The 17,203-nt window shown below is 46.6% G+C and overlaps 1 protein-coding gene across 1 annotated transcript in view; it reads right to left on the minus strand.

Moving 5' to 3' along the window:
- Window positions 1-17,203, minus strand: part of Tmem132c (transmembrane protein 132C) — a 242,963-nt gene that overhangs the window by 89,766 nt on the left and 135,994 nt on the right. Inside the window, exon 3 of the mRNA XM_060382303.1 lies at window positions 4,541-4,687. Coding sequence (XP_060238286.1) covers window positions 4,541-4,687 — 147 coding nt within the window. The remainder of the gene's footprint in view (window positions 1-4,540; window positions 4,688-17,203) is intronic.

Consider the following 17,203-nt stretch of genomic DNA (forward strand, 5'->3'; position numbering starts at 1 on the left):
GGCAGCCCGGCTGACACCTGCACCAATCCCCAGTGAGCCACTTGTAATTTGAAAGAAAGAACGTTCAGATGATAAACTGATGCCATTTTAAGGCCCTGCATCTGTGGTGACTTTCTAAGGCAACAAGAAACGGACACAAAGACCCAGGGCAACGCAGAGGCAGCCATCACAGCAACCCGTGTACTAAAAGGCTTGTCCACAGGCCGATTTGATGGAAGTTTTCTTTTTCCCAGATGACCCTGTCCCCTGCTTGTGCCAAGCTGACAGAAAGGCAAACCAGGACAAGCTCTATGAGCAGAGGCAGGGGCCTTCCATGCACAACACTTCACATGATCCTTTAGACCCTGGATGGCACTTGGATGGATACTGCCTTGAGACCTGGAACAGCAGATTCTGGTAGGGGATGCAGATGCTCAGAGGCCATGAGGGTGTGCTGCTTGGGCTGGGGTGGCTCAGGTGGTAAGGTAACACAAGAGTCTAAGTTTGATTTCCAGGAACCATGTGAAAAAGAAAAACAAAAAGGTGGGCATGGTGATCTGTGCTTGTGGTGATTAGGAGACAGAAGGATCCCTGGGACTCGATGTCCAGTCAGTTACTTGACCAAGGTCATCTTCTGTCTTACACACTCACCCACACATATATACATATTTTTAAAAAGCATCTTGGCTTAAGGTCTAAGTCTTGGGGTGTTTCACTGTACAGTGATAGACACGTCTAATGCCTTGTGTGAACTTCGGGGAGCTGGCTCAAGAGCTCCATACCCTCTGGGTACTTGAGATCAGGTGTGATTCTGACTCAGCGGTACCGAGTCAGCATGGAGTGGAGAGCCTCACAGGGAGAGTCCAAGTGAGGAATGGGTCTGAAAGAGGACGCTTATCGGTGCTGCACAGGGGACGAGTGTGAAAGGGGACATGGATCGGTGCTGCACAGATGACTCGCCCCTACAGCAGCAGGTGGTCGTGTGCCAGGCCCTGCGGTATCCACACTGTCCCGAGGCTGAGTGACAGCTATTGTGAGGTCCTGGCTGTCACAGTCTGGCACGGGTGTTTGAGCACACTGAAGCTACTGATCCTTCCATAGCAAGGATGATAAGGGGCAATCACCTTCTCAGACATTACTTAGGGAAACTGAGGGCAGGCCAGCAGAGCCAGGTTCTCTCCACCACATACATCTGCTTGTGACCACCTGAGTCTAGCTTGTGGCAGTACGCCTGTCTAGGATCAAAAGTGAAGCTATCCCGAAAATGGTACATAGCATTCTGTCAAAGCCATTCAGAGAGGGGCTGGAGGAATGGCTCAGTTGTCACAGGTTCTGGCTGCTCTTGTGGAGGACTTGACACCTACATGATGCCTCACAACCACCTGTGACTATAGTTCCAGGGGATCGACACCCTTTTCTGGTCTCTGCCGACACCAGACACAGATATGGTATACCTCCCTCTGTAGTTTAAAAATTTTTTTTTAAACAAAACAAGCTACTTCTGAAGTATCAAACCAGAAACACCATGCACTCTGTAGAACCCTCCCAGCAACTCCGCAGCCCCCGACCAGGGCTCTCCAGGCCCCAGAACACACAGGGCTGACCAAACGGATCATCAGAGTCTTCTGCAAATATCTCATCTCCCTTTCATGGAGTCTCAATCTGTGTTTGACACAAAGGACTATTTACATGTGTAAGTTCACTATCTGTTAATTAACATGCCTGCCTTCATTTTCTAAATTGCCTCTGATAATTAGATTTTACATGAAACCTACTGGGAAGATTTAATTTGTCCTCTGACCTCCCCTATAAGTAAGGGCCCAGGCACATATTTCTTCTTCACTTTTTTTTTGGGGGGGGCAAGGTCAAAGATACTCAGAGATACTGAGATGTGCTCAAAAAAAATTCTTCCAGAGGTTGCCAGTCACCATGGGGCTGGCTGAGGCAGAAGCCGGCAGTTAGGCAGCATGGCAGCTGTCTTTCACGGCTGGGTGTTAAAGGACTCCCTCCTGCGGAGAGTCCCACAGACCCAAGAATAGAGTGCCTACAAACAAGGTGGAGAATCTTTGTTTAATGGGTAGAGCACGAAAGCTGGCAGAATAATTCTATCTAGTGTAAACATTAGTATGAAATAGTTGTTTTCTAGAAGTGCTTGGACCTTGAAGAAATCCTTTTAGAAAACAGTGATTGTTTTCTGTTATCTATAGTGTTGTTTTTCTGTAGGGGCTTTACAGCCTTTGCATGACTTTGGTCACAAGACAAACTTGGTACACCCAGAATATCTTGCATTACTGAATACTGCAAACAGGACAAACAACAATAAGGACTAAAGTTGCAAGAGCATGATGTTTTCCTTCAGGAAATATGTAGATTATGAGAAAATGGTTTTACCCCCAAACAACTTTTATGTAACAATCAATAAATATGCTTTTAGGTGGCTCCCAGAGATTCAGTCCATAGAGGCTGTATCTCCTCCCTGCTTCCAACAGGGCCTTAATTCACCCTTGAGTGACCCTCTTTCTTCAACCAACCCATGGGACTCAGACACCAACAAATGGCAGCATTTTAAGGGTCAGTTAAGACATGTCCCATACCAGAACCTTTCTTTCCTAAATCTAAATTCCTTCAGGAAAACACATGGACAGTACAGGTCTAGAGAGCCCTCTCAAGAGAACGCATTTCTGCTGGAAAAGCAAAACATAACAAACTAAAGATTACGCACTGTATGCATATCAGGGAATATCACACACTACTCCGTTTATGCATGACTAACACCTGCCATTCAGACACTGAAGCTCAAGGTAGTGGAGAGGCCAGCTGTGCTGAAGTTCAGACCTGTGGAGAGCCCTCAGGAACCTGTCAACCTTTATGGCTGTGTTTTACTGACCTAAGCAAAAACCGAATGTGTCTGAGAAACAGCTGGAATGCCAAATTTAGAAGGGCTTTTAATTTTTAATAGGGGAATTCTATGTCACTCACATTGGCAAAGCAATTCTTTTGTTAAACAATTGCATGCAGGCCAGCAGAGAGAAATCAAGCTCCGTTCCAGCTAGAAAGCACACACATTGGTCTGAAGGCGTGTTGAAGAACTATTGGAGCCCATGCTGAATGCTATCAGGCTCATTATTAATATGAGTGAACCATTTGCCTTACACACACAAAACCATTTGCATCAAGTATATAATGTACTCTGAGCATAATCTCTCCTACAACCTCAATGCCCTGCCCCTTCTTCTTACCCTACAGATTAGCAAAAGCCATTTTTCTTGGTATCTCTCTCATGATGATTTGAAACTCCACTGGCATTACTAAGTCAGGATCAGACGCATTACGCAGTATGAGGTGGAGGGTTTTTGTGCTGCTTAATTTTCGTCAACTTGACATAAACTAGAATCATTCGGGGGGAGGCGCCCTCAGTTGAGAGATTGCTTCCATTAGACTGGCTACCTGTGGGGGCATCTTCGTGACTGATGACTAATACAGGATGTCTCGGCCCCTTGTGGGTGGCCAAGATGTCCTGGATGCAATAAGAAGCAGGTTGAGCAGGTCTTGGGGAGCAAGCCAGTAGGCAGCACTACCCCAAGGTGTCTGTATCAGCTCCTGCCTCCAGGTTCCTGCCTTGTCTGAATTCCCGCCATAACTTTCCCTCCTTCCTTGGGTTGGTTTTGGTCATGATGCTCAATACGGCAACAGAAACCCAAGCTAGAAAAAGCCACTTCAATCTTCTCTTTTGCATGGATGGTAGAGAGAGATTTTCATGGGAGGAAGTTCACTGGTCAGCATTATCTAGGACAGTGGTTCTCAACCTTCCTAATGGTGTGATCCTTTAAAACAGTTCCTCATATTGTGGTGACCACCTCCCCTCACCAAAACAACAAAAAGCCATAACATTTTCATTGCTACTTCTTTGTTACTGTATTTATGCTACTGGTGTGAATCACAATGTAAATATCTGTGGTTTCTGATGGTCTTAGGTGACCCCTGTGAAAGGGTTGTTCATTACCCCCCACCAGAGGATAGAGACCCACAGGTTGAGATCCGCTAATCTAGGAGACTCAAACCTGGAAACAACCTAGATTCTTAAAGACTCAGTATGATTACTTGCATTAAGTTAAAGGCTTATGGTGGAATATTATCATTATTTTAAAGAAGTACTTAAAGTTAAATGAAACGTTTCCTATGTAAATGAAAACAACCCCCCCCCTTAAGACTCCCAGTGGATATTATAATTCCAATCTTCTGAGATAATTAACTTTCTATGGATTTTCTTTGTATGGAGATTTTATATATATAAAATATATGAGACCCCAGAAAGAGATAAGACCATATCTTAGCAGCGGAAGAGATTCTCAGCGATTCGTTCTCACCGATGACTAAATCTAATCTGTGTGTAGAACTGAGCACTTCATCACAGCATCCTCTGGGTAAGCCAGGGAGGGCAAACCCCACAGAAGGGAGTTCAGGTGACAGAGTGTGGGGGATGTCATTTCTGTACCAACGCTCAAAGAGTACATGGTGGAACCTACACATGCTGACATGCACGGTTGGAGGGGATACTCACCTATTGCGGGCCCCAGGGCCTAGGCGCTGGCAGGCCACGGAGGTGGTGGTGTGCTTTCCTCCATTCCCCACCTCTTGCCTCACATCCCACTGCCGAGGCTCGCTGGTCTGTGCAGACAGAATGTTCACCCCTTTCTTCACCTTGGCTCTGTGGATGGAGGGAGTGAGAAAGGGTCACAGATTTGAGCTTTCAGAGGTGTTGGGTCCCACTCAGCTGTTGTCATCAAAGTGCATGGGGGGGTAGCCCTCCTAGGACCACACATGGAGATGGAGGAAAATCCCCCACCCCCTGCTAGGGATTATGGAACTTTCTGGAACATCATAAGACATTCTCTCAGTCACACAATAAAATTCTTATGTGATTCCAGGCATATAGATCTACCAAGAAGGTTAAAAAAAACAATCATTTGCTGGTAATAAGTTTATATGTGGTTAATTCCACATGAGTGAAGAGCCCATGGAGGCCAGAAGAGGGCATCAGATCCTCCAGAGCCGGAGTTAGCAATGTTTGTGAGCCACCATGTGGGTGTTGAAGCTGGACTCCTGTCCTCTACAAGAGCAGACAGCGCGTTTAACTACTGAGCCATCTCTCTAGCCATGAAGCATGAAGTCTAAAGAAAGACTTGAAGAAGAAGTAAAAACAAAGAGAATGAAGACACAGGAGGGAATAATTCAGAAAGTGACAAGGGAATTTAACATATGAATAACATATTCAGAGATGGCAGAGAACCCAGGAGGATTGTTTATGAATTAGTTCAAGAAACTTCTAAAAAAAGAGCAGGCATTTTCAGACTAGAAGAGTCTGGAAGACTGTATATAGAATGTACGATAACAAGCCATGTGATCAGTGCATGTTGACACTCTAGGTGCACAGAGGGGTCTATAGTGAAAGACATTTTCCTGTTTAGCGTTAACTGTCACCCGAGACAGCCTGGAGTCATTCAGGAGCCTCAGCTGAGAAACTGGAAGGACCTGTTCCAAGGTGGGCCTGTCTGTGGGGGACTGCACTTAGCTGATTTAGGAGAGCCCAGCCTACTGTGGGAAGCACCATTCCCTACATGGGGATCCTGACTTATAAAAGAAAGCTGGTGAGCATGAGCCTGCCAGCCCACAGCCAGCATCTTCCATGGTCCCTGTCAAGCGTCTTTGTCTGTAAAGTGAATTCCTTGGTCTGGGGTAATGCCGTGTGGAATGGCAAGCTGGGCTGCTATCAAATTCCTGCCTGGAGTTCCTTCAAGGGTGGACTGACTTGGAATTGTAAGTCACATAAACTTTTTTTTTCTCCAAAAGTTACTTTCAGTCAAAGTGGTTTTTTTTTTCCCCTCCCACAGATACAGAAGTGAAACCAGGACAAGAGTCAAGCCGTAGAGTGAAGCCAGAGTCCTCAGCAGCCTCATGGAAGTGACTCGAATAGTCTGAGTGACGTCACTTCCAGCCTGAGCTCTGCGCCCGGGCTAATTACAGAGTCGGTGCTTCCACACATTAGCAGTTTCAAATCATTTACTCTCTGTGTCCATGCTTGGGAAACCACATGGCAGGTGCTCTATCCAGCCAGGGAGGAAGTGATAGGATACAGTGAACAGGTCCAGACATCAAGAGAGAGACAGGCACCCACCGCAAGGATAGCCTGAGAGACTCACGCCAATGATGCCGTATGACTTCTCACAGAAATATGGACAAATGCCTATTCACCCCAGATAGGGTACCCATAAGAGAATATTCCTCTTTTGTGAGTTCACTGGGATGATTGATAGGAGCATGGACGATGCAAAGGCAGCTGCAGTCACCCCTTCCTGCCACCGTTGCTGGCCGTGGGTGATGATTCATGAAGGCTGCACCCCTGGCACCCCCAGCACACCTTGTAGGCAGCTGCACTTAAAAGTCTCCTCTGTCCCCCCGATGCTGTTACTGCTTTGCAAACTTGGGGACCAGCGTGGTGAATCTTCAATCTTTCCAGCTTCCCAAGGTGCATTGTTTCTCAGCTTCCTCCCCCAAGGAGGCAAGATTCTAGTATAGATGAAGCAACTAACAACAGACAGAAAGAGATTCCCAGTGTCTGTGATCTAACTGTGTTATGTCTTGGGATTTGGCCAACGAGAGAAGGGTTTGGGACTGGGTAAGAGCCAAACATACAGGAAATCAATAAAAACAATAGGGCTGGAGAGATGGCTTGGTGCTTAAGAGCATGGACTGTTCATGTAGAGGACCAAGTTCGTCTCCCACCATCCACGTGGTAATGCATAACTGCTTCTAACTCCAGCATAACACATAACTCACAGTTCATAATTCTGCTTGTAACTGTTGGATCCCATAGATCCCATAGATACAACAGTTACACACACACACACACATACACACACACACACACACACACACACGGATGCATGCACCCACTCACCTATGCACGATCCCATGCATGAACCCACAAGCATACACATACACAAATGTATTTTTAGTTTTATATTGGGTTGATGTGTTAAGCACACTTACAAATACAAGGAGATGAGGATGCATTTAGGAGGCACTATTTAAAGGCACACTAGCATGGGGCAGCCCCATCTTTCCTAGCAGGGAAGCTGACACTCTTGGGTTTTTACTGCTAGCACCTTCTCTCTCTGCTTCTGGGAAGAAAGGCTTCATGATGTGTGACTCATTTGGAAATGGGCTTTGTTTGCATTTGGAATTTGCTTGAGATTCCAGATTTCAGCAAAGCTATAATCATTCTTCCCTCTGGAGTATGTATGAACTGGAGAGCCCTGGTGGTCTGGGTGGTGGGTAGTTCCGTATGTGAGAGAGCTGGAGAGCTAGCCTCCGAGGTCAGGAAGGCCAAGGGCTTTCTCTAGTCAACATAGATCACTTTCTTTGGTGAGAGCAATGGATGTTTAAATCTATTCCATGGACTGAGCAGGAGGACAGCACCTTGGATCCAAGGACTGGAAATTTTTTGCAAGTGGAGTCAGAACTGAAGATGGTGAAATGAGGCAGTCATCCTTGGGGATGCCCAGCATTGAGGTAAGAAGTGGAGGCGAGGTGGCCAGATGGAGGCTGGCTTTTACAGCATGCACGTGTGGACTGGAGCCACAGCAGGCTGGGATAGTCACCTGCATATGTTTCTCTAACATCACCTGCCCCCCAACATAGAATGTGTCCTGGTCCCATAAGCCCTGATTTGTAGGACTGCTATTGTTGGCCACTTGGATTTCAAGATATAATTTGTTATTTATGGAGCCTGTAGGGAGCCCAGTGTTTCTCAGCACAGGCTGGGTGCTGGGATTTCCAGGAGTGGGTCTCACCTTAGTGGCCCTCTGAATCTCACTGTAGGCACCTGTGCAGGGCCCATGCAATCATCCCGCATGTTCACAGCCAGCGATCTCACTCTGTTCTTGCTGGTTAAACACAACAGCCTTATTCATCTTTTCCCAAGATGTAATAAGGAGTGATTAAGTATTCTTAGGGAAAAATCAATGCCCAGTATACATTTTGAACACTGAAAGGCTAATTTCAACCCCTGGTTACCTCCCTCTGGTCTTTTGTAATCTCTCTGTGTAGTACCTCCTCTAGAAGCCGCTGTGTTCTGCTGGGATGTGTGAGCCTTCATGAGACATGAGAGCATTTTCAAGCACTGCTCAGTCTTAGATTCTGGAGACCTAGACTTTAAACCTCAGATGGAGTATGTTAGAAAGTAAAACCATATAGCAGGTGCCGTTTGGAGGATACAGTCCACTCCATTAGTGTATGTCAGAATCCTAGCCCTGGGTTCTCAGAGTGTGGTTTCATTCATAAACGATTTTGTAGTGGTAGGTGGGTGGGTGGGGATTGCAATAATGGCTCAGCCGTTCAAGCTTTTCCCACACAAGCACGAGGGCAGGTGTTTGGATCCACAGAAACTCATGTAAATGCTGGGTGGATGTGCTGGCTAGTCTTACGTCAACTTGACACAAGCTAGGGTTCTCTGAAAGGAGAGAATCTCAGTTGAGAAAATACCTCCATCATTTCTGGCTGTAAGGCATTTTTTTTTAATTAGTGATTGATGGGGGCTCATTGTAAATGATGCCATCCTTATTTTGGTGGTCCTGGGTTCTATAGGAAAACAGGCTAAGCAAGCCATAGGGAGCAAGCTAGTAAGCAGCACCTCTCCATGGCCTCTGCGCCAGACTTCCTTCATGATGAACAGCAACATGGAAATGTAAACCCAATAAGCACTTTCCTCTATAACTTGCTTTTTTGGTCATGGTGTTTTGTCACAGCAATAGACAACCTAACTAAGATAGTGGGTGTGGCAGCCTTCTTATAATTCCAGCCTGGGAAAGCTGAGGCAAGGGATCTGTAGAGTAAGCCTGTTAGGAAGACCAGCCATTATTGGCAAGCTCTGGGTTTGATTGAGAGAACTTGCCTCAGGGAATAAGATGGGGGATGGAGAGAGTTGATATCAACTTCCTGCTTTCACATGCATGTGCATGCACATGCACAGATACCCACCTACACATGTCCACACACATACTGAAAGCACACATAAACACATGCTCATCTCTTTCTCTCTCTCTGTCTCTCTCTATCACACACACATGTAAACGGGGAAAGGGTCATTGTGGATATAACCAAGTTAAGATGAGGTCATAAAGGTGGGCCAGATCCAAGTACCTAGTATCCTCACAACACGGAAGCTGGAGGCAAAGGCCACAGCTGGAGAACCCACCACATGTGTGCAGGTAAATGTGGCTGTTACTCACCAAGAAGAAAGCTCAGGGCAACTTCCGTATCAGTTACTTTTCTCATTACTGGGGCAAAATCCCCATGAAGTCCACTTAAGGGAAGTGTGTGTTCGGCTCACAGTTTGAGAGTACAGCCCATCATGGCAGCGCATGGGGCAGCTGGTGGCACAGCATCCACAGTCAAGGAGCAGAGAAACAGTGACGTTCAACCCACTTTCTCCTTCTTATGCAGAACGTGGGAGGGTAGGACCCACCTTCAGAGCGGGTCTTCCCACATCAGTCAACCAAGTCTAGAAGTAACTTCACAGGCCTGCCCAGAGGTCTGCCTCCTAGGAGAGTCTAGATCCTGTCACGCTGACAATATTAACCAACACAGTTCTTACTAGACAGCCTAAGCAAGACATCAGCTGGTACCTTTGTTTGACTTCCCTCGGTACCAGAAGAGAAGACATTCCCAGGGTTTCAGCCACCCATGAGAGGCATTATGCCACAGCTGCCCCAGAGAACTGGCACAGCTGCGAGCATGTGAGAAAAGAAGTAAGCCACGGCTGTAGCTGCCCACATAGTCTGACTCCTAGGAGACGCAAGGCAACAGCCATTGGAGATGCAAGGCAACAGCCATTGGAGATGCAAGGCAACAGCCATTGGAGATGTAAGGCAACAGCCCTTACAAGGCAGAAGCAGCAGGTTTAGAGTCGGATTGTTCAGAGTGTCAGTCAGAGCTCTCTACCAGTATGGATCCAGCTGCTGTCACCTCTTGCTTCTTATGCCTGGTGGCAGCTGTAGCTAAGGAGGGAAGGAGAGACGTCCCCAGTGGCACACACTGTATGTGAGGGCACAGAGCAGAGGGTATGCCTTCCCACTGCAGGGAGACACATGAGTTCATATGCAGTCAGCCACTAACCTGGCAGAGTTCCTGTGAACTGCCGGGCTGGGGTGGGTGGGGATGGCTGTGGGAACACTAAGAAGAACCAGGTGTGTGTGGGGGTTAAGGGACACTGGTATCTCTGCAGCTCTTCTGAGCTCAGGAAAATCATGCTGGTCAAAGCAGGGTGTAAGGGGCTGATGCTCAGGGAAGGTCTCTCTCTTACACATGCATACACATACATACACAGAGAGAGAGAGAGATAGAGAGAGGGAAGGAGAGAGGGAGGTAGGAAGAGAGGGAGGGAGAGAACCTCCTTCTGGCTCTGGCTTCTGAGTGTAAGCAAAGCCACTCAGGTTCCAGCCTCAGTTTGTTGGTGTATCACATACTCTCTGTGATTACATTTATTTGATTCTTTTCTTTAGATCAATGATCTCTCTGTTTGCTATAGAAAAGTCATCTCACAAAGGAACCCTCTGTGTAGTTACATACAAAGTGATAAAAATGGTATGGGAATGCACATCGAAGTAAATATGTGACAGTATAAATACAAACTTATTCATCGATCTTGTAAGTTAATTTGGCTGCTAGCATGCTCACACTCGCAAGCAAGCAGCAATGCATAGGATTTAAAAATGCAGACTTTGGTGATCGCAGCTTGGTACAGACAATTTTTTTCTGCCCATTTTTTTTCTCCTTCCCTTTTCCTCCCCCTCTTTCTCATTCCCCCTCCCTCCCTTTCTCCCTTCTTTTCAAGACAGTGTTTCAGCCTGTGATGCAAGGTAGCCTGGAACATTCAGCAATCCTCCTGCCTCAGCTTTGCCAGAGCTGGGAAGGTGAACTCACTGAGCATGCGCATGGTCATAGTTTGCTCTCAGCACTGGGGGCTCTTTCCCACTTTCCTTCTCCCACAGGGAGCCCCATGAACATAGTCACCCTACACAACCTGCCACGCCCTGATCGGGTGCTGAGTGTTCTTGGTGGAGATGGGATTCAGGGCCTACTCCCTCACCTGCCTACTTCTTTGATCATCCTTAAACTATCTGATGGGATAAATTGTTCACTTCTCTCAAGAACCAAGATGGAGAAAATGAGGAGTCTGAGCCTGGTTCCAAGGCAAGAAATGTCCCCTGGTCATGCCTGCATTCCTAAAAGAAGCCAGTGAATGTATGGTGTGCACTGATATGCACACATGTATGTAAACATGAGTCATGTATGTCACATGTGTGCACAATTGTATGTGTGCATGTGCATTCACGTGTGCATGAATTACATTTATTATATGTGCACTTGTGTGTGCATTTACATACATGTGTGTGCATACAGGCATGCACATGGCAAAGCCACTGAACCCTGCCCATGGAATGACTCCGTCCCTGATTTACTGACATCAATGACTACAGCCAGCCTGTCTGAACACGTGCTCCTCACCTCTCAGGTGAAAACAGGAGCAGCCAAAGGCATTTCCTGCTAAGCATCTCTCTGTGTCCTGATAAGCTTATCAGATGTTGGCCCCTTTGGGCCATTGCCTGTGGCTTCCCATATCTGCTTCTATCTTGAGTTAACGGTGACTTCTTTATCAGCAGGTCTTTACTTCTCTGAGCTAGAGAGCAGCAGGGCTCCTGGCACTGTTAAGCTCCATTGACTCTGGTCCTCAGCAGTGGGTTCTCCATCTCCATTGCAGACTGTGGTATAAGATGCTTATTAACATGCACCATTGCACAGCTTCAACAGGCTTCTCAGACTTCCTCTCTGCTGCCTCATACCTCAAGCTAAACAGCATGAAACAGGCACCTGCTGGATGCTAGAATTTTAGAATTTTCCAAGCTAGTTGTTAGAGAAAACCTTTATCCAGCTATAAACCAAATACACTTAGGACTGAATAATTATGAACAAGGAGCTGGCTGTGGAATCTTAGGCACCTGGTAGGCTGAGGCAGGAGAATCACAAGCTGCCTGGGCTACAGCATGAGGTCAAGGCCAGCCTGGATAACTTGGTGAGATCTAGCCTTGCAACAGACTTATGAAAGTAAAGAGATGGCACAGTGGTTAAAAGCATGTTCTAATCTAGCACAGGACCCAAGTTCAAGTCCCAGTATCTCTATCAGGTAACTCCATAAGGGCTCTTTCCCCCTCTTCTGGCCTCCATGGGCATTGCACTCATGTTCATATCTGTCCCCACTTACACATAATTAAAAATAATAAAAATAAATCTTAAAAGAGACAAAAAAGGGCTTGGGCTGAAGCTCAACAGTAGAGACTTTGCCTCATGTGTGCCAGGAACTGACTTCTATCCCTAAAACTCACACAGAAAAGGTAGGAGACACTCAAAACTCAACCACTCACTATGTGATTCCCACTTCCTATCATCTGTCATCTTGAGGTAATTTCTGTCAGTGTTCTATATGCAGGTCAAGGTCAACTTCTGTACCTGGTGGCATCAATCACACTAGTACCTGAACATACATTTGGCCATCAGCAGAGATGACAAGTAGAGATGCTTCTCCAGAAGCATCAACTGTCACACCATGGGACCAACTGACTGGGTCTGCATTAGAGGATACTTTACACAGAACTATGTTCTCAGAGTCCCATATCCACTCTCAATTGGCATGAAGGCACAGTCTAATTACCCATGCCGAAAATTCTTATTCACAGTGCTCATCCCCCTACCCCCATCCTAACCCTTGGCTCCTGACCCCCGACCCTGTCACTGACTTTCTTACTTCCATCTTGCAACTTCTGAGACTTATTTGATATCCCATCCCTCCTATGTCCATCCGGTGGAGTGTGGCCAAACGAAAGATTAGAGGGCATGCTGGGAAGATTTGTTAGCAACATAATTATTTCCCCATTATCATTCCTTCAGAATTAAATAATCACGCAGAATGAGAACACTTCTAATTATTTCAAGAGAATGTTCACACAATTGGTTTAAACTCATCAAAAAAAAAAAAAAAATTCCAAACAAGATTCCTGCAAAGCAGGGCTCTTACACTCTCACATCTCATCTCTCTATGAATGGTGTTTCTTCCTTAACCATCCATTAAATTATCTTATAGAATATGAGTCTGTGGGTTTGTCTGCATGGTCCTGAATTATCCCCGACTTTCTTCCTTTTAATTACAGATGCAGCGACCCACAGGCAAACATTAGGCAGATCTCAGGAATCCTGCAGATGAGGGGGAAGAAGGGTTGTAGGAGCCAGAGTGGTCAAAAACACCATAAGAAAACAGGATTGGCCAAATTGGGCTTATAGGGGCTCACAGAGACTGAAACGCCAACCAGGGAGCCTCCGTGAGACTGCCCTCTGCCCTCTGTACATATGTCACAGTCATGTAGCTTGGCCTTCATGTGGAGCTCCTAACAGTAGGAGCAGGGGCTGTCTCTGACTCTTGTTTCCTGCCTTTGGGTCCCTTTTCTCTTACTGGCCTGCCCTTTCTAGCCTCAATAGGAGAAGATGCACTCAGTCTTACTGCAACTTAGTATGCCAAAGCTGTTTGATATCCATGGGAGGCCCTCCCTCTGCCAAAGAGAAAGGGAAGAGGAAGGGATGGGGGAGAAGGGGGAAGTGGGAGGAAGGACTGGGAGGAGAGGAGGAAGGGAAACTGCAGTAGGGATGTAAAGTAAAGAAATAAATTGAAATTTAAAAGTTAATAAATAATATTAAAATAGCATTTTTTTTATTCTTCAGAATTTCATACCTGTTTCTCTCCTCCAACTCTCCTCATATGCCCTGACAAGTCCCCATCCCTAGTTCATGTCTTTTTTTTAATGACCCATTAAGTTCAATTAATCCTGCTCATATGCACAAGGGTATGGGAGACTTATCAGACACACCCTCAAAGAAGAGGGATTCGCCCTCTGCCAGTAGCAACAACTGAGAGTTGATCTTCTGTAGGTGGTGGGACCAGGAGGTCATCTCTTATCTGTGTCAGAATGTTGACTGGATTGATCTTGTGGAGGTAAACACAGCTGCTTCAAGGTCTTTAGTGTAGCACCCATGTCTGCCAGCAGAATCCCACTTCACTCCTCTCTACCCTCCAGCTCCTACATTCTTTCTGCTTCTTCTTCCAAGACATTCCCTGAGCATGTGAAGTCCCAGTCACACCTTTACACTGGGTTTATAGTAAGTAACATGATTAGATGACACCTTTCTGGTTAGACCAGGAAACGTGAGTGTGGGCTATGGATGCCAAGCACAGACTAGATCAGCCTCCTTGTGAATGTTCGGCTTTGAGCTTTGCTGGCTTGGAGGCCGTGCAGGCAAGCAGGGACAGTGCCTGTCTCTGAGAGATGCTGCCTGGGTCCCCGTCTGGAATGGCTGGCAGGAGATGTTCAGTTGTGAAGATGAGAAGAGGCATCTGGTGCCCTCGGCATTCCACCTGTTTAGCACCACATTTCCCAAGCAGGAAGTGGCTCAGCCCAGCTGCAGACACGATGGTATCTGTCACAGATGGGTTCCTATCCTACTCTGTTCTAAAGAACCAGCCAGGAAACCGCTGAGAGCTAAGTTCCAAGGTGGAAGGTCCCAGTGGTGTGACTGTCCTTCCTCTAGGACATCTGGTGGGGTGCTGCAGATATGCACTTAGCAGGGTGGGGCTGGGAAGCTGCTAAATAGCCCACAATTCACAAGGCTGTCCCATTTCCAGACTCATGTATTCACCTTGTTCCGAATTTTAGCATTCTTGAGGCCTGGCTACAAGGACAAGTAGGCAGAGCCTGACCCAGTAAGCAAGCAAGCCAGAAAAACCACTGTGCTTTGTAACCCCAAGAATAGATTATCACGGGCTTTGCCACCTTCTATGCACAAGTGTGTCAGAGCTTGCCACGCTGTATGCATACATGCTGAGACAGCTAAGCATTCCAAAGATCTCCCCACATCTGTTGCACAGCATATACCAGCACAATGCTAGTTTAGTAATGGAAGTATAAGCCTCTAGGAAGGTGGTTCACGTTCACAGTCTAGGAGTGTTTCAGGACAGACAGAGTGAAGGAAGACACAGAATTCTAAAGGTGTCACACCATGGCTGTTTATCGCTTGATGCTGGCTAGCTGTAAACAAAGCCGCATCTCTCTTCTGCTGCCCTGATTTTGCTGTTTTTATTTTGTTTTTGAAACATGGTCTCACAATGATATGTGGACCATGTTGGTATCAAAAAGAAACAAAACAAAACAAAAAAACCATAGACATCCACCTGCCTCTGACTCCTGAGTGCTGGGATTAAAGGTGTGCACCCCCATGCTTGGCCCTTATTACCTTCATTTTCAAGGGTCATGTGGCAGGATGGAAATGGCCATGAATCCTGGTTTTGCTATGACTATGAAGAGGTCCAATGGCAGCCAGAGTGACGATGGCCGCTCTTGTTTCCAGTATCAGCCTATTTTCTGCTATATGTCTTGCCACTCGGGGTCAGCACCAAGCCCGTGATCAGTAATCAGCCCTCTGCTCATTACCAAGGGTGTGTAGTAATGACTGACATCCATCACCATCTTGACGGGGTCTAGAATCGCCTGGGACACACACTCTGAGCATGTCTGTGATGGGGGTTTATTGAGAAGTTTAATTGAAGAGGAAGACCGACTCTAAATGCAAATGGCACCATCCCTCAGGCTAGGGTCCTAGTCTGAATGAAAAGGGGGAAATGCATTGAGCATTGGCATCCATTTCTCTGTTCCTGACTGTGGATGCAACATGCCTCACAGTCTTGCCACCACGTCTTTCCCTACCATGATGGACTGTGTACCCTCAAACAGTGAGCCAAAAAAATCCCTTCTATTCTAAAATTGTTCTTGTCGGGCATTTTGTTACCACAATGACAAAGGTTATGACTACTGGGTGGCAGTTCTTCGAGCCAGTATTGGCTAGAAATTAAAGTCTTGACCCTGTGCTTTTCCACTATGGTAGAGAAAATGAGCTAGGGATGATGTATGCACACACACAGACACACACACTCACACATCACCGCTACCTTGATGGAAACCACACTGCTCTCAGGTCAAGAGCCACTAGTACAAGACTGTATTAATAATAAACACCATAGAAGGCAAAAAGGCCCATCTGTCAAGTTCCTAATGGCTCCCTAAGCACCTTCTCAGCAGCACCTGCAGCTTTCTTGGAAGGCGTGATGGCCAGTCACGGAGGAGCCAGGGCAGGAGGAGGAGGGCTCCAGTGCAGCTGGTGCATCAATATTGAATGAGGCTGACCTACTAATTTGCCCCTGAAGGATCCTCAAGTCTCTCTCCAGCACAGCCATGAAACTTCTCAGTAAAACTTCTCAGAAAGGGGCAATGATGGTCAGCTCCCAGGACAGGCAGGCACTACATTCCACCTTCTTCTTGAACCTCACTGCCACCATTCTTGTCCTGCTGTGCTACAGGACACAATGACCTCCTACTGTAGCTTTCCATACCTTACCCAGCCCGCTCAGTTCTCAGTTTGCTTGGCACCAGAATGTGCTCACATGCAAACGGGGTCTGTGGTGTCTTTTATCTACCACTTTAAGTGTGGTATGGGATTTAAAAGCATGTGCTTAGTAGAGCACCTACTTAGGTTCAAGATGGGTCTCTGACAAGCTCAAACCCTCCACCCTTTAGTCATGAACCCAGTGATCACCATGAATTGCTTTTGTACACTACCGACTGCCTTTCAGCTCCTTTTGCAATTCTCAGTCATGACAACATGACACACCAGAGATGTGCCTCTGAGCTTCACTCTGGCGGTGCCCATCTCCTGGATGCCTTCTCTCTGCACTGCCCTAGCCGGTGGCTCTCCCTCTTCTCAGCTCAGATGTACCTTAGGGAGGCTCACAAACAGTGGGATTTGTCTTCCCATCTCTGTCCTTTAATCCTATTTTAATTTTACCCACAGCCTTTATCCCTATACACTGAATTTATTAATTCCCATCCAACAAGCCACCCCATTAGCATGCAGACCTCATAAGAGGCAACATGGTATGACTTTGGGTATAGCCTCATTTCAGATTGAAGCCTCACCAGAACAAGGTTGGTGTGACCCTGTGCATCTCCTTAGATTCTCAGTGATTCTCTACCCGCAAGTGATGGTATTAGGAGATGGGTCCTTTAGA

This window comes from Meriones unguiculatus, chromosome 4, assembly GCF_030254825.1.
Source record: "Meriones unguiculatus strain TT.TT164.6M chromosome 4, Bangor_MerUng_6.1, whole genome shotgun sequence".
Taxonomy (NCBI): Eukaryota; Metazoa; Chordata; class Mammalia; order Rodentia; family Muridae; genus Meriones; species Meriones unguiculatus.